At 40.0% G+C, this 24,413-nt stretch overlaps 1 protein-coding gene across 1 annotated transcript in view; it reads right to left on the bottom strand.

Moving 5' to 3' along the window:
- LOC135710441 (prolyl 4-hydroxylase subunit alpha-1-like) overlaps window positions 1-2,939 on the bottom strand; it is a 58,040-nt gene extending 55,101 nt beyond the window's left edge. The window contains exon 1 of the mRNA XM_065233013.1: window positions 2,853-2,939. Coding sequence (XP_065089085.1) covers window positions 2,853-2,939 — 87 coding nt within the window. The remainder of the gene's footprint in view (window positions 1-2,852) is intronic.
- Between the last annotated feature and the right edge of the window lie 21,474 nt (window positions 2,940-24,413).

Below are 24,413 nucleotides of genomic sequence, written 5' to 3'. Positions count from 1 at the left end.
TTTAATATTGATGGAGGAGACCTACTGATGGTAGTGCTAGTATAAGATTTTACCATTCACTCGTGTTAGTGTTACATACATTTATTTGTACAACATCACATTTAAGATAAGACAAATAGGGTTACGGTATGTAATGTGGGTCTAGTCCTTTCATTCGGCCTATCACGCAAATAAATAATTAATTAAGGAATATTACACAAAAAATAAGGAAAATATTGATCACTGATGATTGATAAATGTGTACCACACACAAATCAATTTATATCACAACATTTCAATACATTTTCAGCTCTCGTAAGTAATAAAACTGGTTGAGAATATCACTCTGTTCGGAGTTTTTAGCCGCCATGACTTCTAAGGTTAAGATGGGAAGGTTGCACTGACGATCATCAAATGGCCTGATTATGGCATTTATTGAATGGAATTACCTGATAATACACACTAGACGTAAAACTCACAGTTACTGTTTGAATATTTTATGTTTATTTTAATTGTTTAACAACGTTTTCACAAGTAAATCATGGACCCAACTTTAGGGACACATTTCTTTTCTATGTTCCTAACTTTGGCCCATGAAATTCATTTGACAGCATATAGCAATAAGAGTAACGTCAACAATGTGGTTTGCATTTGGATGATAAGGAACGAACAGGAAGGGAGATTTTTTCTGCCAAATCTGTATAATGAACATCACAATGTTTTGATTTAGATATTCTGCGGTCGAAAGACGATAAGCGAAATTTTTAATTTTTAATTTTTAACTTGAGTGATTTAATGTAGTTTTCGTAAAATTTTCTCTAAGAAATGTTTTGAGGAATGAAGAGTATTAAGTTAACAGTGATAGTGATAAAAAAAAATACATAAGAAAACGTTACCAAGAGCGTTTTTTTTGAGAATCAAACAGGATAGGACGAAGTTGCATCCATAAATAGACCCAATTTGGGGACAATAGACCGATATTACATACATTTCCCTGGTGAGTTTTTGTCTTAAAAAAAGTAAGTTTTTCAACTTTTTGCGGTTCCTGATAGCAAACGACATGATAAGCATATCTAAGCATACCATTTAGCAGTAGAATATCGTTTGCAGGTAAATTAATTGATGAGTTATGATTAAAAACGTAATCTATGGCTGCATATTAGACCGAGGTTAGGGACGTATACCCTATAGTACGGCACAATACTCGGTTTGCGGCTGCCGCTCTCCATCCTTGGTTATGCCCAATGCTCGCTAGATCACGCTCTACCTGGTCCGCCCATCGTGGTCTCTGCGCTCCACGCCTTCTTGTGCCAACCGGATCAGTAGCGAACACCAACTTTGCAGGGTTGTTGTCCGGCATTCTTGCAACATGCCCTGTCCACCACATCCTTCCGGCTTTGGCCAGCTTCTGGATACTGGGTTCGCCGTAGAGTGCAGCGAGCTCGTGGTTCATTCTTTGCCGCCACTCACCGTTCTCCTGCACACTGCCGAAGATCGTCCTTAGCACACGTCGCTCGAAAACTCCAAGTGCTTGCAGGTCCTCCTCGAGCATAGTCCATGTCTCGTGTCCATAGAGGACCACCGGTCTTATTAGCGTTCTGTAAATGGTACATTTGGTGCGGGGGTGAATCTTTTTTGATCGTAGTTTCTTCTGAAACCCGTAGTAGACACGACTTCCACTGATGATGCGCCTTCGTATTTCACGACTTACATTGTTGTCAGCCGTCAGTAAGAATCCAAGGTAAACGAATTCCTCCACTACCTCGAAACTATCCCCGTCTATCGTGACATTACTTCCTAAACGAATCCTGTCATGTTCGGTTCCGCCTACTAGCATGTACTTTGTCTTTGACGCACTCACCACCAGTCCGACCTTTGCTGCTTCGTGTTTCAGGCGGGTGTATAGTTCTGCCACCGTTCCAAATGTTCTTGCGATAATTTCGTCCGTCGTCCGCAAACACACAAATTGACCGGATTTCGTGAAAATCGTACCCCGGCTGTTGAGCCCGGCGCGTCGCATTACACCTTCTAGAGCGATGTTGAATAGTACGCATGAGAGTCCGTCACCTTGGCGCAGTCCCCGGCGAGATTCGAATGAACTGGATAGTTCACCCGAAACCCTTACGTAGTTTTGCACACCGTCCATCGTTGCTTTGATCAGTCTGATCAGCTTCCCAGGAAAGCCGTTCTCGTCCATGATTTTCCATAGCTCTGTGCGGTCGATACTGTCGTATGCCGCCTTAAAGTCGATGAACAAATGATGCGTTGGGACCTGGTATTCACGGCATTTCTGGAGGATTTGCCGTACGGTGAAGATCTGGTCCGTTGTCGATGGGCCGTCGATGAAGCCGGCTTGATAACTTCCCACGAACTCGATCATATTAGGTGATAGACGACGGAAGATGATCTGGGATAGCACTTTATAGGTGGCATTCAAAATGGTGATCGCTCTGAAGCTTTCACATTCCAAATCGTCGCCTTTCTTGTGAATGGGGCAGATTACCCCCTCCTTCCACTCCTCCGGTAGCTGTTCTGTTTCCCAGATCCTGACTATCATCCGGTGCAAGCAGGTGGCCAACTTTTCTGGGCCCATCTTGATGAGTTCCGGTGCGATACCATCCTTACCAGCTGCTTTGTAGTTTTTGAGCTGCTGAATGGCATCCTTAGCTTCCCTCAGCGTGGGAGTTGGGTCAGTTCCATCCTCTGCTGCGCTGACGTAGTCGTTTCCTCCATTGCGCTGGTCTCCCGTGCCTACGCTTTCCTCGCCATTCAGGTGCGCATCGAAGTGCTGCTTCCACCTTTCAATCACCTCACGTCCGTCCGTCAAGAGGCTCCCGTCCTTATCCTTGTACATTTCGGCTCGCGGCTCTTACCGACAAATAATTGTTCCGTTGCAGCTTGCGCACCAGGCCATCATGCCAGACATTGTCGAACGCCTTCCCGACGTCCAACAATGCCATGGCTGATGTTTTGGACACAGCTGTATTCCGCCTGATGGTGTCCGTAACACGAAGCAGCTGGTGGACAGTGAAGTAACCTTTGCGGAAACCGAACTGTTCCTCAAGGAAAATATTGTTGGAGTCTGCGAAGTCCAACAGTCGAGATAAAATTATCTGCTCAAACATCTTCGAGAGAGCAGGGAGGAGACTGATGGGGCGATAGCTTTTAGGTGAAGTGGGATCTTCTGCTGCCTTCAGGGTGGGAGTGAATTTAGCTAGTTTCCAACAATGTGGAAAGTAGCCAAGTTCAAAGCATCGGTTAAAGATGGTTTTTTTTTTCCTTTGATTTGTTTTCCGTCGATCTTGTTTTCCGTGCTGAGCACCAATGCTACCGACGCCGAGAAGGCAGCTCCCACACTTGGACCCTACTTATCGACCCATCAATAGTTTCTTGTTGAAAATCAACAGTCGGAAGCATTGCTATCGAGAACAATGTTCAACGCCACGTGCCGAAAGCACTGCTGCTGCTGCTGATGCCGACGACCAGACACCACCACACACGGTGATTGGAACTGAAACCTATCAGCGGTTGAGGGCAGCCTTGATAGCTAGTTGCTTGCCGTTTGGTGAGACCGGATGGAATTCAACTTTGAAATATGTGTTTGGGAATCGGTGATAATTTTAACTATCACAGAAACCGTTGCACATTTGTGCAATTTTCAATAGTGACATTTTGAAAAATGATTAAAACTGAATTTTAACAGATGCGTAGAAATATTTCTGATCGATTGGTGATAAAATTATTGAAATTGGTCCAGGGGCAGCTAAGTTATTAACGTTCAAAATCTTTCATAATTTTGTTACATATTGCATTTTTGGTTCTCATAAAGTGTACCCCACGTAGAAATCATAGACGTAGTCCTACGTCAAAATGAATATCAAATTTCTCCCACATAAATGTGGGCCAGTCTAGTATTCATTCTTACCTTTTGATTAAATGCAATAAACCTCAAATTTATGCAGTAATTAACCAGAAACACATGCCCTCGCTAGCGTTTCTCTCAACTCATCCATGTTCAGGTCCGAGGGGCCGCTGTCTGTCCACACTAAGATTATTTTACCGAAATCTGTGAAATTTTACCGAAATCTCAACAGCTGAACGTTCGGTGATTTTTCACAGATTTCCTATAATTTTTCACAGATATTCGGTGAAAAATTCCAGGAAATCCGTGAAAAATCACCGAACTGCTTACCGAACGTTCAGCTGTTGAGATTTCGGTAAAATTTCACAGATTTCGGTAAAATAATCTAAGTGTGCTCGGAGTGCTTCAACAAAGAGATCCATAGCAAAAGCTTTCGTCTTCCACCTCCGCTCGCTAGATATCGTCCTCCACATTGCCACAGGATTCCGTTGCCCTACGGTTGTACCTCTCGCACGCTCTCCAGTTCATATTTGCCACCAGCGACGCAGAAAGCGACGTCGATAATAGATTCTCTGCCGTCTCTGTGAAAAGTGTCTTCGTTGGACAACCTAACTTCCAGCTTTGCCAGAGCTTCCAATAGGCTATACCTACTAGATCTACTCCCCCAATCCACTGCCCAAGCATTGAAATCTCCTCCGATAAAGATCCGTCTCCGTCCAATGAGCTCTTCGGTAAGTCTATCCAGATTGGCCTGTATCGTCGCCTGTATACCTTTGCTACGTGGCTATTAAAATTGAGATTTTCAAACCCAACATTCATGAAACGGACGGGAATCAAAGCGCTGTTTCAAACTCCGCACTCATTCAACATTTGAAATTGGTAATATAAGAGTCATGAGCCATCCTTACAATTCAAATCATGTTCAACACCCGTTCAACAATTCCATCATTATCATTGTTCATTGCACGTACACGTAACTTACCACGAATTCAGATCCAATCGATCTAGAAATTCCTCGCAACGTTTACAATCATCTGCTCGAATGCACCTGCATCGGTGCAGTCAGCTTTCTCGGGCCACTCTCGTTACTGCATCATTTTGTCTGTTTTGTTGGCTTTTTGCAGAGCATTTTTCCTCTCCACCTGCACCTCTTCCTGACCGATCTCAAATTGTCATATGAAGACTCTGGATACTACGTGGCAGTTTAGAGGTACCATATTGCACCGTCGTCCATATGGGCAATCCTATGTGGTAGGACGTGAGAAACGATTTATCAGCATAATGCACTACACCGTCGTCGGTCATGTGCGAATCCTGTAAAGAGGATGACCGAGAAAATTGTCCTGAATGCTGTCTTTCCTCTGCTCCCGCACTAGATTTCCATCGGTTCAGCTGAGACGAGTGATTTGATTGCTTTCGTTGGTGATGCAACATGGAAGTACTTCGACGGACAAACGGATGATGGTAGTAAGGGAGGAGATTGTGACCATATTTTCCTAGATACGGATGTAACTTTGATTCGATTTCTGTGTCATTTCACCGACTTTAGTAGCCATTTTTCTGACTTCCCCAGCAAAGAGTATATCGGCAGCATCAATATTTCGTTGACCATTTCCCATTTTAGTTGTACATTTATTTACATACTCTTCAATCCGAATTTTGCCATACGAATTGGAATTGGTCATTCTGTAACATAGATATGCTTCTAACTGAGATTGGATCTGAGGGGTGAAGAGTCACTTGATTCGATTGAAATTTGAAGATTTCACAGTGATGCTTTTGGCTTTTCAAATTTACTCGGTCGGACTACTCAAGACGTGTTCCGAGCCGATCAACTACTTAATACTGGATAGTTAATAGTAGCAGAAGCCCATCCCATAACCATGTAGGAGAAAGTTGGTAAAGATGGACACAGAAGAAAAAATGGACACTTACTGTTTTAAATCCAAAAAAATCGGTTTTAGAATACATTTAGAAATACACCTACTAAATGAAGTGTTTTAGATGTTGTCTAAAACTATATTTTGATTAAAAGCAGCAGGTATCCATCTTCCATGTTATGTCCGTCTTTACCGGTTTTTCCCTACATCAATGAGCTGGTGGATAAAGAGTGACCCACATCAAATTGCATCACGGAAAAAACGCTTAGAAAATTACCTAGTTGACTGATCCTTTTCAAACTTTCAGACAATTAAATATAACCCCGTAGTAAGCTTTTGGCATATTTATTTCATTCAACTTCAATACAAGAACCATACGCTCGCACCTTACGCGTAACTCCACTCATTAGGTTCTGTACAACATCTGGTTGCAGCTTCTTCTGTACGGAAACCCAATTTTTTCTTCATGTCTTCCTCAGATTTGACCTCTTTGAGATGCTTCCATAGTGCCTGCTTCATAATAGCCCAGTATTTTTCGATGGGCCTTAGTTCCGGTGGTCCTTGGGTACGAAAGTGACCCTGTTGGCTTCGTACCACTCCAGGACAACATTTGAATAGAAGCTAGATCCGGCCAGAAGATCGTAGGACCCTCGTGTTGCTTCAACAGAGGAAGCAAACGCTTCTGTAGACACTCCTTGAGGTAGATCTCCCTGTTTACAGTCCTGGTAGTCACGAGCGGCGCATTCCGTTTGCCACATGAGCAAATCGCTTGCCAAATCATGTATTTCTTGGCAAACTTTGAAAATTTCTGCTTCCTTACTTCCTCCGGAACATCAAACTTGTGCAGGGCGGTGAAGAACAGTAGCCCCGGATGCTGCCGGAAGTCCGCCTTAACGTAAGTCTCATCATTCATTATGAGACAATGAGGCTTCGTCAGCATCTGGGTGTACAGTTTCCGGGCTTGTGACTTTCCCACAGTATTTTACCGTTCGTCACTATTTGAAGCCTTCTGCACTTTGTACGTATGCAGTCCCTCCCGGTCCTTGGCTCTCTGAACGAAAGACTTGGACAGATTCAACTTTTTGACCACATCCCTGACCGAAGCATTGGGATTCCGCTTAATCACTTGCATGACACGCTTGTGATCCTTATCACTAATAATAGAACATCCATTCTGACCGCATTTCTCCTTCCGTTCGATGCTCAGAGTTTCGTAGTAACGTTTAATCACACGACTCACGGTTGACTGCACGATTCCGAGTTGTTTTCCGATGTCCCGATGAGAGAGTTGAGGATTTTCCAGGTGCTTGCGCAAAATTAATTCGCGACGTTGCTTTTTGGGGTGATGTTATTTTTTTCCAACTTTCGAAAAACATGACAGCGATAAAAATACATGTAAATAATACACTCTAAACTACTACTACCCAAAATTTCAAGAGAGAATACCATAGAGGTAACTGTAAGACAAGAAAGTCCCGAAGAAACGTGCTCAACTTTTTGGCTCAGCTCTGGTACTCTCTTCGGTCCCAAGCTAATCGATGCACCTCTCGAAACATAGGAAAATCCACGAACCCCTCATTTTATCTGTCAAACTTTCATAGCGAATCTTAACAAACATAGTGTAGTAATAGAATTTCGACTATAATGGGGCATGTTAATCGAATTGCTTGGGACCAAAAGGCTAGTCAAGTAGTGAGCCAATTTAAAATCGTTAGTTTCCACCGGTTGATAATTCCCAATGGATAATTTTCTACAGCGTTTTGTCCGTGATGCAATTTGATGTGGGACACCCTTCATGCTATTTCTGCATTTTGGTCGGATGTAATAAATTTTAGAGATGATTTTGTTCTTATAAATTTGGAGGCAATAGCATGGCTTTACACATGTTTGTATTTAGATTGGAACAACACCCAATGAGCGGAAATTAGGTCAATCCTGGAATTTCAAACGCATCACCTGGAAATGGTTTTTTGGGGGTCAGAAAAACGCCAATTTGAATCCATTTGGTCCATGGAAAGGAATCTCACAAAGAACTTGTCGTTTGTCTTGGAAAAATCGTCAAAATATATGGAGGAATGAGCCTCTTTCACATTGTTGGCTCTAGGTGGCACTTTAGGTATTGGATTTTCTTGGTGTGAAGAACCTTTGGGGCATGGGGAGCAACTATTGTGAAAAACGGAAGAAATACCGAGTGCTACCTGGTGTTTATTCACGATTCGCCAGCGTCAACATGACATTGGTTCCCAATGTCATATAGATAACAGGTCCGGTAATGCGAATTAGTAACCTCTTTCATTCTTCCACTGTTATAAGATAACTACTTGTTTGATAGCAGCGCCGGTGATGTAGTGATTGCCTTCTGGAACTTCTGGGAAGTTGCTCTGGAACTTCGGGGAATTTGCTCTGGAACTTCAGAGAACTTACTCTGCAACTTCAGGGAAGTTACTCTGGAACTTCAGGGCAGTTATTCTTGAACTTGAGGGAAGTTACTCTGGAACTTCAGGGAAAATACTCTGGAACTTCAGAGAAGTTACTCTGGAACCTCAAGGAAGTTACTCTAGAATTTCAGGGAAGTTACTCTAGAACTTCAGAGAAGTTGCCCTTGAACTTCTGAGAAGCTATACACTCAGAAAAGTTCATGTAAATTTATGTGCTCTGAGACTGACATATACGAGCGTCAATTTTGACATAATATTGAGTCATAATAGACGCGAAATTCAGCTCAATCAAACGTACTTTTTGTCCAGTAACGAACATTTCAGTCTCATTCAGTTAATTTTACATGACATGTTTGTTTACGTCTCATCCTTTATGGCAAAGATAGATTTCGTCACGTGTAAAATTAGGTATTTCTAAGTGTGTACTCTGGAACACCTGGGAAGTTACTCTGGAACTTATGGGAAGTTACTCTGGAACTTCTGGGAAATTACTCTGGAACTTCTGGGAAATTACGAAGGGTCTTCTGGGAAGTTACTCTGGAACTTCAAGGAAGTTACTCTAGAATTTCAGGGAAGTTATTCTGAAACTTCTGGGAAGTTACTCTGGAACTTCTGGGAAATTTCTCTGGAACTTCAGGGAAGTTACTAAGGATTTTTTGGGAAGTTACTCTGGAACACCTGGGAAGTTACTCTGGAACTTCAGGGAAGTTGCTCAGGAACTTCTGGGAAGTTACTCTGGAACTTCTAGGAAGTTACTTTAGAACTTCAGGGACATTTTTCTGGAACTTCAGAGAAGTTACTCTGGAACTTCAGGGAAGTTACTCTGGAACTTCAGGGAAGTTACTCTGGAACTTCAGGAAAGTTGCCCTGAAACATTTGAGAAGTTACTCTGGAACTTCAGGAAAGCTACTCTGGAACTTCAGGGAAGTTACTCATGAATATCAGTGAACTTCCTATAGAACTTCAGGGAAGTTATTCTGGAACTTCAAGGAAGTTCTCTGGAACAACAAGAAAGTTACTCTGGAAATTCAGGGAAGATTCCACAGCACTTCAGGAAACCTTCAAACTTCTTCAAATATTTAGTATTAGCTGTAAGGAACTTCTGAAAAAACATTAGAGTATATAAGAGGAAACTTAATGGAAGAACTTTTATGAAATCCAGTCCTGGGGAAACTAAACTAAGTTCTTTTGAACTAAGTTTTAAGAAACTTTGGGTATGTTCGGTAAAGATTTTAGCTGAGTTGAGAATCTCCTTCCAACAACAGGATCATATAACCGGTCAAAAAAAAGGCTATCCAACAGTGAGATGGGAAATGACAGGTGGGCAGGAACTCACGGTCTCCGAGTGTTGGTGAGTTCTTTGCCGTTAATGTTCACGAAAAGTTCACTATTTTGCCATACAGAAATTTAAAACAAAAATTTTCATCTCCGGATTTGGACAGTTTTTGACCTGTTTCATACGACCAGAAGGAGTATGCTGGTCGCAAATGCCGTGCCAAACTGATTTCCTACGCAATTAATCAATCTTTGATGTGAATTTCGCTAATAAACACGAGGAGCATTTCTTATAGCAAAACTTGCCATAACAAAATGGGCATAGTTCATTTTAGTAAACAAACTAATACTTCTTCCTTGTGTGTCACCTTTCATTCAGCTCCTAGATCCAACAGGAGGATGTCCCAAAGAGTGTGAAGAAGAGCTCGCCCTATTTTCACGAAATGTTGGCAGGGAGTTGGCATTTCCACTCTCCCCATCCATTTCGCTTCAATCGGCTGCCCTTGTGGACCATCCCGTACCCAACATTTCAGTGCCAACATTTCAAAGGGGCGTAATTGCTTTTGTAAACAATGACTTTAGCCGTCAATTTCTCGCGAATGAAATCTTACCTCTCCAAAATTACAATGCTAGCTGGTAGAGGAAACATTCCTCTACCTGCTGGTGTCATTATTTTTCTTGAATGAGCTTTTATTCGCGAGCAATCGACGGCTAAATCCATTGTTTACAAATGCAATTGCGCCCCTTTGAAATGTTGGCACTGATTTAATGTTTCATATAATAATGGAATAAATTTAAAAAAAATAAGAAAAGAAAAGGAAAGATCTCACCCGATGTTGTAAAGGAATCCATGACATCACGATGATTTCGAAGAGCTCCCATTTATATGCTGCAACTATGTATTTACTTAACTCTCGCCTTCGTTCCTCACACAGCAGCGTTAACCCCCGTCAACCAACAGACACACTCCAGCTGCTCCAACTAGCGGGACCTCAGCAGAGTAATAAAGGACTGCGTCCTTTTTGATTCACCAATCGCTCGCGACACAACGGCTTCAGTTCGCTAGTACACAGTCTGTAAGACATAGCCCCAGATCCTCCCCGGCCGAATTAACTCGGGACCAGTGCCGAAATCAGAACCGACAACTCCAGCGACCGAAAACAAACGCGTCAAATAGCGGCCACGGCACACTTCGATTGCATTTCTGAAACACAACCTCAATGCACAAACACGACGGGAGGCGGAACGCCAGCACGCAGCAAGCAAGGGAGAAAAATTCAAACACAGAGCACGGCACAAACTGAACTGTTAACATTGAAAGCCAAACGTGCAGTGGGATTCCATATTGCATTTAGAAAATAAGCCAGATGGAATCATATATAATAGATAAATAAATACTTATAAAATTTTGGATACTGGTGCCTTTTTCCGTATGTTTCAGAATGTTGATACGTAGTCAATATCAATGATAGGACCTATTTTAGGACCCCTTTCTGGAATGTTGTGGAACATTCGACATTTGAAACCGGCTTCTAATGACCCAAATGTCTCCAATAGTAACAACTCTGCAGAAGAAAGAAGTTGTCACATTTCATACAAAATTTGATGAGAAAATCAATGTCTGAAACCAAACTACTTATCTCAAACTGCAAACACTGTTCCAATACAGATAAATGTGGTATTATCAACAACTCACTTAAAATTATATGAAAACACTGTAAATACTATATTCTTAATTTTTATATAATTATTTTTGTGCAATTTTAAGCATTACAGGATTTTAAGAATCTTGGACTATCTTGGACAGAAAATCTTGACCATATTTTTGTATTCTGACGTTTTGTAATTCAATACATGGTAGTATTGGTACAAGTAGATGATCTTTTGAATATCGAGTAAGAGAGAGTTGACTGTATATGTAATACAAACACACACAAAATGCGTATGTATTGTTCATGTATGTTTTCTTAAATATACTGACCGCCTGCATTTCAGCTACAATGAATTCAGTCAGAAAAAGAGATGAATTTTTCGGTATTTTCCAGGGGAAGCTTCTCGAGTGTGAGGGGAATTGATGCATGTGTCAGTCAGTCTATTAGTATAAAGGAAGTTCACAGTTAAATTGCATCACTTAGAAGTACTCGTCAAAAATAAGTCTCTCAACTGATTGTCATGAAATTTTCAGGGAATATAATACTGTTTATAAGCTTGGTTACGTATCTTTATATCACTCTATTTCTTCACAAAATCCATCGTCTTGTACCACTACAGAACGTTCTTGGGGTAGTGACAAGAGGCTAGATCCGGCCAAAAATTGTAGAAACGTTGTGTGATTTGAGTAACAAAAGCAGTCGTTTCTTCAGGCACTCATTTATATAGACTTGTCCATTTACTGCTGTAGATGTTACGAAAGGCTTGCTCCGTTTTCCGCACGAAAAAATCGCCTGACAAATCATGAATTTCTTGGGGAACTTCTACACTTGCTGCTTCCTGATGGACTCTGAAACATCGAACTTGTCATTCGCAGTCACATACAGCATTATTATACCATTCTTAGAAAACGAGGTGCAACGGAATCATTTTTGTGTCGGTTCAACTCTCAGCCAGGCATCAAAATTATCCCTATCCATTATCCATTATCCAATCTATCATTGGATATTATCCCTATCCCTATCCGGATAATTTTAAAACGGATAATATCCAAATTAAAATTATCCGGATAGAAAAGTTTTAAAATTATCCGGAGGAAAGAAAAAGTGGATAGGGATAATATCCATTATTTTTCCCTCCGGATAGTATCCGGATTACTCCGAACAGTTTATGTTTAGAATAGGGATGTTTGATATCAAATATGAACTCCTAAAAATGGGTATTTTTAGAACCGGGATGATGTCCAGAGGCCAGAAATCGATATCTAACGCCATTTTGCAATCCAAGACAGTATATTCCACCTTCTATCAAACCGGAAGCCGCCATATTGGATTTCAAAATGTCGTCGGATATCAATTTTCGGCCTCTGGACATCACCCCGATTCCAAAAATACCCATATTGATGGGTATTTGACAGTATTTCCCACTTTTATGAAACAGGAAGCCGCCATCTTGGATTTCAAAATGGCGTCAGATATCGATTTCTGGCCTCTGGACATCATCCCGGTTCTAAAAATACCCATTTTTAGGAGTTCATATTTGATATCAAACATCCCTATTCTAAACATAAACTGCTCGGAGTACTCTGGATACTATCCGGAGGGAAAAATAATGGATAATATCCAAGTTAAAATTATCCGGATAATTTTAACTTGGATATTATCCGGAAGGAAAGAAATGTGGATAGGGATAGACTCCGTTTATTTCTATCCACTGGATAGGTCTATCAGGATAATTATATTATCCATGCATATCCGGATACTTTTGAAGCCTGCTCTCAGCTTTAACTTTACACGTTGTGAATAGTCTTGCAGTATCAAGGAGATTGTAAAATCAATATCTTGCTCCAATAACACGCGTGATACTGAGAGCGTATGAGAGCAGAAAATCATCAATTTGCTAATGATTATGCCATCACTGATCCGAAGGTAAAACCTAAATTGATCCACCGGGCAGGTGAATAGAACCTTTGTTACCCAGTATAATCTCGTTTTTGATATTATCCATAGATATACGAGGCCTTAGAGGATATTTTTATTTCTACTGGTCTCAGTTTCTGCTCTGCCCAATTGAACAGCAATTATTATTCAATAATCAATAGATTAATGTCCTCACGTTAATTTTCTAACATGACAATAATTTTAAGATATAATTGTGGCTTATCTATGAGGAGCTGATATGAGTTTTACGTAGTGCAAAGTATATATAAATCACTTTCTTCTTCTTGGCTTACAACTGGAGCTTTATTACTTTATACTTAATCGGCTTTATTGTGCTCTACATACTTTAAGAACAATCTTATTATATACAATACCAATACCAATAAAGTTAAATAATCAATCAGCCTGATTCTCTTAATCGATATTCTCTTTCGCGAATAACCCGAGTGCAATTGAATTTCCCATTCAGTGTGTTGATTTAGGCGCAAGCTAACTATAGTCGCTATATTTATAGTCTGGCGGATAGAATTTCAATCTATCAAAAAGCGGAACAAATTAAATATATTGTAGACCAACAATTGAAATGGTACTATCATGTTTTATAAACAAAACGTTGATTATTCTTTCCTCACCAATCGAACGCAAATTACCGGCGTGTGAAAATCGATTCTAATACCTATGTTACGCTAGTAACAAAGGTAATAAAGCGGAATCTCGAACATCAAACGTCAGATCGGTATGAAATTTTTTCTGCAGGTAGATATGGATGAGGTCTTTCCACTGCTGCAAATTTCACGTTGATGTGATGTACCGTTGATTTGTAAAAAATCGTTAACTAAAATCATTCTATCCTGTAAATCTCCGGAACCGGAAGTCAGATCGGTATGAAATTTTTTCCCCAAGTAGATATGGATGAAGTCTTTCTGCTGTTAAAGAAATCATGTTGATAAAGTGTACCGTTGATTTTTAAAAAATCGTTCACTAAAATCATTCTGGCCTATATATCTCCGAAACCGGAAGTCAGATCGAGAAAAAATTCAATAGCGATCAATGGCGCAATGGGGCCTATCAAACGAGATATCAACCATATTGATCGCATGAGCCATCTCGAAAAAAGCTTGCCTAGATGAAACGCGTCCACAGACGCACATACAGACATCAGCAAATTTCACCTTGCTGGGTCGATTTTTCATATTCAATTTGATTCTACGATGTCGTAATTAAACTGTCGAGCCAGATCGCGCCGAGTTCTATCGATTGAGAATGTTTTATACAGGTGAGATAGCTTGTGTGGATGGCTATCGGGAGCAGACGGCAGGACGTGTGAAAATCGATTCTAATACCTATGTTACGCTAGTAACAAAGGTAATAAAGCGGAATCTCGAACATCAAACGTCAGATCGGTATGAAATTTTTTCTGCAGGTAGATATGGATGAGGTCTTTCCACTGCTGCAAATTTCACGTTGATGTGATGTACCGTTGATTTGTAAAAAATCGTTAACTAAAATCATTCTATCCTGTAAATCTCCGGAACCGGAAGTCAGATCGGTATGAAATTTTTTCCCCAAGTAGATATGGATGAAGTCTTTCTGCTGTTAAAGAAATCATGTTGATAAAGTGTACCGTTGATTTTTTAAAAAATCGTTCACTAAAATCATTCTGGCCTATATATCTCCGAAACCGGAAGTCAGATCGAGAAAAAATTCAATAGCGATCAATGGCGCAATGGGGCCTATCAAACGAGATATCAACCATATTGATCGCATGAGCCATCTCGAAAAAAGCTTGCCTAGATGAAACGCGTCCACAGACGCACATACAGACATCAGCAAATTTCACCTTGCTGGGTCGATTTTTCATATTCAATTTGATTCTACGATGTCGTAATTAAACTGTCGAGCCAGATCGCGCCGAGTTCTATCGATTGAGAATGTTTTATACAGGTGAGATAGCTTGTGTGGATGGCTATCGGGAGCAGACGGCAGGACGTGTGAAAATCGATTCAAATACCTATGTTACGCTAGTAACAAAGGTAATAAAGCGGAATCTCGAACATCAAACGTCAGATCGGTATGAAATTATTTCTGCAGGTAGATATGGATGAGGTCTTTCCACTGCTGCAAATTTCACGTTGATGTGATGTACCGTTGATTTGTAAAAAATCGTTAACTAAAATCATTCTATCCTGTAAATCTCCGGAACCGGAAGTCAGATCGGTATGAAATTTTTTCCCCAAGTAGATATGGATGAAGTCTTTCTGCTGTTAAAGAAATCATGTTGATAAAGTGTACCGTTGATTTTTAAAAAATCGTTCACTAAAATCATTCTGGCCTATATATCTCCGAAACCGGAAGTCAGATCGAGAAAAAATTCAATAGCGATCAATGGCGCAATGGGGCCTATCAAACGAGATATCAACCATATTGATCGCATGAGCCATCTCGAAAAAAGCTTGCCTAGATGAAACGCGTCCACAGACGCACATACAGACATCAGCAAATTTCACCTTGCTGGGTCGATTTTTCATATTCAATTTGATTCTACGATGTCGTAATTAAACTGTCGAGCCAGATCGCGCCGAGTTCTATCGATTGAGAATGTTTTATACAGGTGAGATAGCTTGTGTGGATGGCTATCGGGAGCAGACGGCAGGACGTGTGAAAATCGATTCTAATACCTATGTTACGCTAGTAACAAAGGTAATAAGGCGGAATCTCGAACATCAAACGTCAGATCGGTATGAAATTTTTTCTGCAGGTAGATATGGATGAGGTCTTTCCACTGCTGCAAATTTCACGTTGATGTGATGTACCGTTGATTTGTAAAAAATCGTTAACTAAAATCATTCTATCCTGTAAATCTCCGGAACCGGAAGTCAGATCGGTATGAAATTTTTTCCCCAAGTAGATATGGATGAAGTCTTTCTGCTGTTAAAGAAATCATGTTGATAAAGTGTACCGTTGATTTTTAAAAAATCGTTCACTAAAATCATTCTGGCCTATATATCTCCGAAACCGGAAGTCAGATCGAGAAAAAATTCAATAGCGATCAATGGCGCAATGGGGCCTATCAAACGAGATATCAACCATATTGATCGCATGAGCCATCTCGAAAAAAGCTTGCCTAGATGAAACGCGTCCACAGACGCACATACAGACATCAGCAAATTTCACCTTGCTGGGTCGATTTTTCATATTCAATTTGATTCTACGATGTCGTAATTAAACTGTCGAGCCAGATCGCGCCGAGTTCTATCGATTGAGAATGTTTTATACAGGTGAGATAGCTTGTGTGGATGGCTATCGGGAGCAGACGGCAGGACGTGTGAAAATCGATTCTAATACCTATGTTACGCTAGTAACAAAGGTAATAAGGCGGAATCTCGAAAAAAAATTCTGCAGGTAGATATGGATGAGGTCTTTCCACTGCTGCAAATTTCACGTTGATGTGATGTACCGTTGATTTGTAAAAAATCGTTAACTAAAATCATTCTATCCTGTAAATCTCCGGAACCGGAAGTCAGATCGGTATGAAATTTTTTCCCCAAGTAGATATGGATGAAGTCTTTCTGCTGTTAAAGAAATCATGTTGATAAAGTGTACCGTTGATTTTTTAAAAAATCGTTCACTAAAATCATTCTGGCCTATATATCTCCGAAACCGGAAGTCAGATCGAGAAAAAATTCAATAGCGATCAATGGCGCAATGGGGCCTATCAAACGAGATATCAACCATATTGATCGCATGAGCCATCTCGAAAAAAGCTTGCCTAGATGAAACGCGTCCACAGACGCACATACAGACATCAGCAAATTTCACCTTGCTGGGTCGATTTTTCATATTCAATTTGATTCTACGATGTCGTAATTAAACTGTCGAGCCAGATCGCGCCGAGTTCTATCGATTGAGAATGTTTTATACAGGTGAGATAGCTTGTGTGGATGGCTATCGGGAGCAGACGGCAGGACGTGTGAAAATCGATTCTAATACCTATGTTACGCTAGTAACAAAGGTAATAAAGCGGAATCTCGAACATCAAACGTCAGATCGGTATGAAATTTTTTCTGCAGGTAGATATGGATGAGGTCTTTCCACTGCTGCAAATTTCACGTTGATGTGATGTACCGTTGATTTGTAAAAAATCGTTAACTAAAATCATTCTATCCTGTAAATCTCCGGAACCGGAAGTCAGATCGGTATGAAATTTTTTCCCCAAGTAGATATGGATGAAGTCTTTCTGCTGTTAAAGAAATCATGTTGATAAAGTGTACCGTTGATTTTTTAAAAAATCGTTCACTAAAATCATTCTGGCCTATATATCTCCGAAACCGGAAGTCAGATCGAGAAAAAATTCAATAGCGATCAATGGCGCAATGGGGCCTATCAAACGAGATATCAACCATATTGATCGCATGAGCCATCTCGAAAAAAGCTTGCCTAGATGAAACGCGTCCACAGACGCACATACAGACATCAGCAAATTTCACCTTGCTGGGTCGATTTTTCATATTCAATTTGATTCTACGATGTCGTAATTAAACTGTCGAGCCAGATCGCGCCGAGTTCTATCGATTGAGAATGTTTTATACAGGTGAGATAGCTTGTGTGGATGGCTATCGGGAGCAGACGGCAGGACGTGTGAAAATCGATTCTAATACCTATGTTACGCTAGTAACAAAGGTAATAAAGCGGAATCTCGAACATCAAACGTCAGATCGGTATGAAATTTTTTCTGCAGGTAGATATGGATGAGGTCTTTCCACTGCTGCAAATTTCACGTTGATGTGATGTACCGTTGATTTGTAAAAAATCGTTAACTAAAATCATTCTATCCTGTAAATCTCCGGAACCGGAAGTCAGATCGGTATGAAATTTTTTCCCCAAGTAGATATGGATGAAGTCTTTCTGCTGTTAAAGAAATCATGTTGATAAAGTGTACCGTTGATTTTTAAAAAATCGTTCACTAAAATCATTCTGGCCTATATATCTCCGAAACCGGAAGTCAGATCGAGAAAAAATTCAATAGCGATCAATGGCGCAATGGGGCCTATCAAACGAGATATCAACCATATTGATCGCATGAGCCATCTCGAAAAAAGCTTGCCTAGATGAAACGCGTCCACAGACGCACATACAGACATCAGCAAATTTCACCTTGCTGGGTCGATTTTTCATATTCAATTTGATTCTACGATGTCGTAATTAAACTGTCGAGCCAGATCGCGCCGAGTTCTATCGATTGAGAATGTTTTATACAGGTGAGATAGCTTGTGTGGATGGCTATCGGGAGCAGACGGCAGGACGTGTGAAAATCGATTCTAATACCTATGTTACGCTAGTAACAAAGGTAATAAGGCGGAATCTCGAAAAAAAATTCTGCAGGTAGATATGGATGAGGTCTTTCCACTGCTGCAAATTTCACGTTGATGTGATGTACCGTTGATTTGTAAAAAATCGTTAACTAAAATCATTCTATCCTGTAAATCTCCGGAACCGGAAGTCAGATCGGTATGAAATTTTTTCCCCAAGTAGATATGGATGAAGTCTTTCTGCTGTTAAAGAAATCATGTTGATAAAGTGTACCGTTGATTTTTAAAAAATCGTTCACTAAAATCATTCTGGCCTATATATCTCCGAAACCGGAAGTCAGATCGAGAAAAAATTCAATAGCGATCAATGGCGCAATGGGGCCTATCAAACGAGATATCAACCATATTGATCGCATGAGCCATCTCGAAAAAAGCTTGCCTAGATGAAACGCGTCCACAGACGCACATACAGACATCAGCAAATTTCACCTTGCTGGGTCGATTTTTCATATTCAATTTGATTCTACGATGTCGTAATTAAACTGTCGAGCCAGATCGCGCCGAGTTCTATCGATTGAGAATGTTTTATACAGGTGAGATAGCTTGTGTGGATGGCTATCGGGAGCAGACGGCAGGACGTGTGAAAATCGATTCTAATACCTATGTTACGCTAGTAACAAAGGTAATAAAGCGGAATCTCGAACATCAAACGTCAGATCGGTATGAAATTTTTTCTGCAGGTAGATATGGATGAGGTCTTTCCACTGCTGCAAATTTCACGTTGATGTGATGTACCGTTGATTTGTAAAAAATCGTTAACTAAAATCATTCTATCCTGTAAATCTCCGGAACCGGAAGTCAGATCGGTATGAAATTTTTTCCCCAAGTAGATATGGATGAAGTCTTTCTGCTGTTAAAGAAATCATGTTGATAAAGTGTACCGTTGATTTTTAAAAAATCGTTCACTAAAATCATTCTGGCCTATATATCTCCGAAACCGGAAGTCAGATCGAGAAAAAATTCAATAGCGATCAATGGCGCAATGGGGCCTATCAAACGAGATATCAACCATATTGATCGCATGAGCCATCTCGAAAAAAGCTTGCCTAGATGAAACGCGTCCACAGACGCACATACAGACATCAGCAAATTTCACCTTGCTGGGTCGATTTTTCATATTCAATTTGATTCTACGATGTCGTAATTAAACTGTCGAGCCAGATCGCGCCGAGTTCTATCGATTGAGAATGTTTTATACAGGTGAGATAGCTTGTGTGGATGGCTATCGGGAGCAGACGGCAGGACGTGTGAAAATCGATTCTAATACCTATGTTACGCTAGTAACAAAGGTAATAAGGCGGAATCTCGAAAAAAAATTCTGCAGGTAGATATGGATGAGGTCTTTCCACTGCTGCAAATTTCACGTTGATGTGATGTACCGTTGATTTGTAAAAAATCGTTAACTAAAATCATTCTATCCTGTAAATCTCCGGAACCGGAAGTCAGATCGGTATGAAATTTTTTCCCCAAGTAGATATGGATGAAGTCTTTCTGCTGTTAAAGAAATCATGTTGATAAAGTGTACCGTTGATTTTTTAAAAAATCGTTCACTAAAATCATTCTGGCCTATATATCTCCGAAACCGGAAGTCAGATCGAGAAAAAATTCAATAGCGATCAATGGCGCAATGGGGCCTATCAAACGAGATATCAACCATATTGATCGCATGAGCCATCTCGAAAAAAGCTTGCCTAGATGAAACGCGTCCACAGACGCACATACAGACATCAGCAAATTTCACCTTGCTGGGTCGATTTTTCATATTCAATTTGATTCTACGATGTCGTAATTAAACTGTCGAGCCAGATCGCGCCGAGTTCTATCGATTGAGAATGTTTTATACAGGTGAGATAGCTTGTGTGGATGGCTATCGGGAGCAGACGGCAGGACGTGTGAAAATCGATTCTAATACCTATGTTACGCTAGTAACAAAGGTAATAAGGCGGAATCTCGAAAAAAAATTCTGCAGGTAGATATGGATGAGGTCTTTCCACTGCTGCAAATTTCACGTTGATGTGATGTACCGTTGATTTGTAAAAAATCGTTAACTAAAATCATTCTATCCTGTAAATCTCCGGAACCGGAAGTCAGATCGGTATGAAATTTTTTCCCCAAGTAGATATGGATGAAGTCTTTCTGCTGTTAAAGAAATCATGTTGATAAAGTGTACCGTTGATTTTTAAAAAATCGTTCACTAAAATCATTCTGGCCTATATATCTCCGAAACCGGAAGTCAGATCGAGAAAAAATTCAATAGCGATCAATGGCGCAATGGGGCCTATCAAACGAGATATCAACCATATTGATCGCATGAGCCATCTCGAAAAAAGCTTGCCTAGATGAAACGCGTCCACAGACGCACATACAGACATCAGCAAATTTCACCTTGCTGGGTCGATTTTTCATATTCAATTTGATTCTACGATGTCGTAATTAAACTGTCGAGCCAGATCGCGCCGAGTTCTATCGATTGAGAATGTTTTATACAGGTGAGATAGCTTGTGTGGATGGCTATCGGGAGCAGACGGCAGGACGTGTGAAAATCGATTCTAATACTATGTTACGCTAGTAACAAAGGTAATAAGGCGGAATCTCGAAAAAAAATTCTGCAGGTAGATATGGATGAGGTCTTTCCACTGCTGCAAATTTCACGTTGATGTGATGTACCGTTGATTTGTAAAAAATCGTTAACTAAAATCATTCTATCCTGTAAATCTCCGGAACCGGAAGTCAGATCGGTATGAAATTTTTTCCCCAAGTAGATATGGATGAAGTCTTTCTGCTGTTAAAGAAATCATGTTGATAAAGTGTACCGTTGATTTTTAAAAAATCGTTCACTAAAATCATTCTGGCCTATATATCTCCGAAACCGGAAGTCAGATCGAGAAAAAATTCAATAGCGATCAATGGCGCAATGGGGCCTATCAAACGAGATATCAACCATATTGATCGCATGAGCCATCTCGAAAAAAGCTTGCCTAGATGAAACGCGTCCACAGACGCACATACAGACATCAGCAAATTTCACCTTGCTGGGTCGATTTTTCATATTCAATTTGATTCTACGATGTCGTAATTAAACTGTCGAGCCAGATCGCGCCGAGTTCTATCGATTGAGAATGTTTTATACAGGTGAGATAGCTTGTGTGGATGGCTATCGGGAGCAGACGGCAGGACGTGTGAAAATCGATTCTTATACCTATGTTACGCTAGTAACAAAGGTAATAAGGCGGAATCTCGAACATCAAACGTCAGATCGGTATGAAATTTTTTCTGCAGGTAGATATGGATGAGGTCTTTCCACTGCTGCAAATTTCACGTTGATGTGATGTACCGTTGATTTGTAAAAAATCGTTAACTAAAATCATTCTATCCTGTAAATCTCCGGAACCGGAAGTCAGATCGGTATGAAATTTTTTCCCCAAGTAGATATGGATGAAGTCTTTCTGCTGTTAAAGAAATCATGTTGATAAAGTGTACCGTTGATATGTTACGCTAGTAACAAAGGTAATACCAGATCAAAGTATGCTTCATCAATTTTATCTACACGGCCGAGAACAATGGAACGTCCTTTTCTAACAATATTTTGTGAAAACTTCAAAACGACGGATTTCCGCTTCCATCTTGTGAATCGCGCTATATGCTAATTAATTTAGTTGAGTTCGCAATATAATTTCACAACTTAACAGCCCAGAGATTTTGGAAAATATCAATTGTTATGCTCCCACTAGCTCACTGCGGAATAGAAATTTGTTTAGCATTAACAATGAACAGACTATGCCAAAAATGGTCCATTGAATAGAATGCTGTCTTGCTGTAAAACATATTGTGAATCCATTGACAAAACGATGAATAACAAAATTTTCTTCACGTGGTTAGCTACACACTTAAAAACATTCATGTAAATTTAGGCGTTCTGAGACTGACATATACGAGCGTCAATTTTGACATAAAATTGAGTCATAACCCAACAAAAAACCATCTATTGAAAAAACGCTTGCTTAATAATATTTGTATTATTTTTAATAATAACTTCTGCTTAAACATTGTTCACACAAAACTGGAGAATTTATTCAACCAAAACATTGAACTACTTGGTGTGGTATAAAAGTATATCGAGAAGCTTTCATTCGATTTATATGAGTTGTAACAGAGCTTATTTGATACAATTTTTGATTATTCAGCGTTTATTAGACATAATTGCTTCCTTAAACAGCGATGCTCTGTATATGCTTGAATCTCATGTGTAGTAACGTTTAATTAGACATTATTTTATATTAATTAAACGATTATTCAAATGCGGGAAAATTAACCCGTAAATAAGAGAACGGGGGAGACAGGGGGTGTGTATTTCTGTAGTGGTTGTTTTCATTATTTCTGACCAAGCACGCACCACACAGGATATTAGAAAATTTATAACATACATACATGTCTTTTGCGTGGGATTCGAACCATGTACTTTCCAATCACCAGCCGCTTGCTTTGTCATCTGAGCTATTCTAGGATAAAAGATTGCGATATTTCACGAAGTTCTCCAAGGGAAAAGTTCGCAAGTCATAGTGATTTTTTGCAAACTTTTCCATCACTGTGGGCAGCTCAATAACCAATGAAAGCTTACTTGAAACTGAATACCTATCAGCACTTCCGATCGCAACTCTATCTCCTTGTGAGTGAGTGATGTGATTTAAAGTAATTGAGCATAGAACAAAAATCAACAAATGTTGAGCGTGGGATTGAACTCGCGACCTTCTACTTGGAAAGCGGAAACGATAACCACTACTCTACTGATTTCGTCTTGTTGTTAGACTGTGTTGTGAAATAATAAATCTAATTCGTCGTTTATAGAGCATTTAGAAAGCATGCGATTAAAACATGAGTGGTATTGGAGTTATCATGCTGCCTGTTTTCACCTTTATTGTAAAGCAATGCAATAAAATCTAATAATGGAGCTAGAAATCATTTATTAGATGTCTAATAAAGCATGTTATTTAATCAATTGAAAACAGTCGAATTAAAGCGTCAATGTATATACAAATTACATTTATTAAGTTTATTATTAGATGAAACTTCTTTTGTTGAATCGGGAAGACATTCAACGTTTATACAGCTTTTAATAAGTAAATTAATCAGATCACAGCAAACAGCAATCTCATTGAGCTTTTTTCAGTACATAATTCAACAACCCGCATTATTCAGCATTGTACTTATTCAATATAGATGCTTATTTGTGACTCTGAATTGTTTGTTGGGAATAGACGAGAAATTCAGCTAAATCAAACGTACTTTTCGTGGAGTAATAAGCTTGTCAGTCTCGGAGCGCTTAATTTTACATGACATGTTTGTTTACGTCTCATCCTGTATGTCAAAGATGGATTCCGTCACGTGTAAAATTAGGTATTTCAATGTGTTTAGGCATTAATAATAAAATATAGCTGTTATGCAAGCACTGGGAGTAAGACTGTAACAACTAGCGACATGAAGATCCAGGAGGTGCCAGGCAAAGGTGTTATATCCTAGACAAAAGGTAAGTTCCAAATTCGCTGTTGTCGTCGTCGTATTTGCTGTCGTATCTTCCGTCGTATTTGTCGTCGTATTCGCCGTCGTAGTCAACCGCTGAAACTATAAGAATTATCGCGCATTTCTGTTGTTCAGTACATACCAAGCAAAAACTTCATCATATTTTGTCGTGCAGTGTTGTGGTTTTCAGATGCTCGATGACCCTGGAGGTATCGTTTTTGCTTAGTGAGCAGAATATCAAGGGTTCAATCCCAAGCTCTCCCACAACAGAATATACCGCCATCGTTGGGTTCCAAGAGCATAAAGCGCAGTTAATAACCAAAAGTTGAATTGTTTAAAACATGAATTTCGGAAAGGGTGTATGTGTGATCCAGTTGTATTGTATTGGCATTGAAGGCTGCTTTCAGGGACGTTGCTTCATTTGAATAGCGTTTTGTTAAGTCGGTCGTAGATTGTGGTAATGTAAGGGACACAGTGGCTATGGAGCAACCGTTTTTGCTTAT

The sequence above is a fragment of the Ochlerotatus camptorhynchus genome, unplaced genomic scaffold (genome assembly GCF_037179485.1).
Source record: "Ochlerotatus camptorhynchus isolate MF236.1 unplaced genomic scaffold, CSIRO-AGI_Acam_v1.1 ptg000383l, whole genome shotgun sequence".
NCBI lineage: Eukaryota > Metazoa > Arthropoda > Insecta > Diptera > Culicidae > Ochlerotatus > Ochlerotatus camptorhynchus.
The sequence above is the reverse complement of the archived record's forward strand: the minus strand, read 5'-3'. Positions and strand labels throughout refer to the sequence as shown.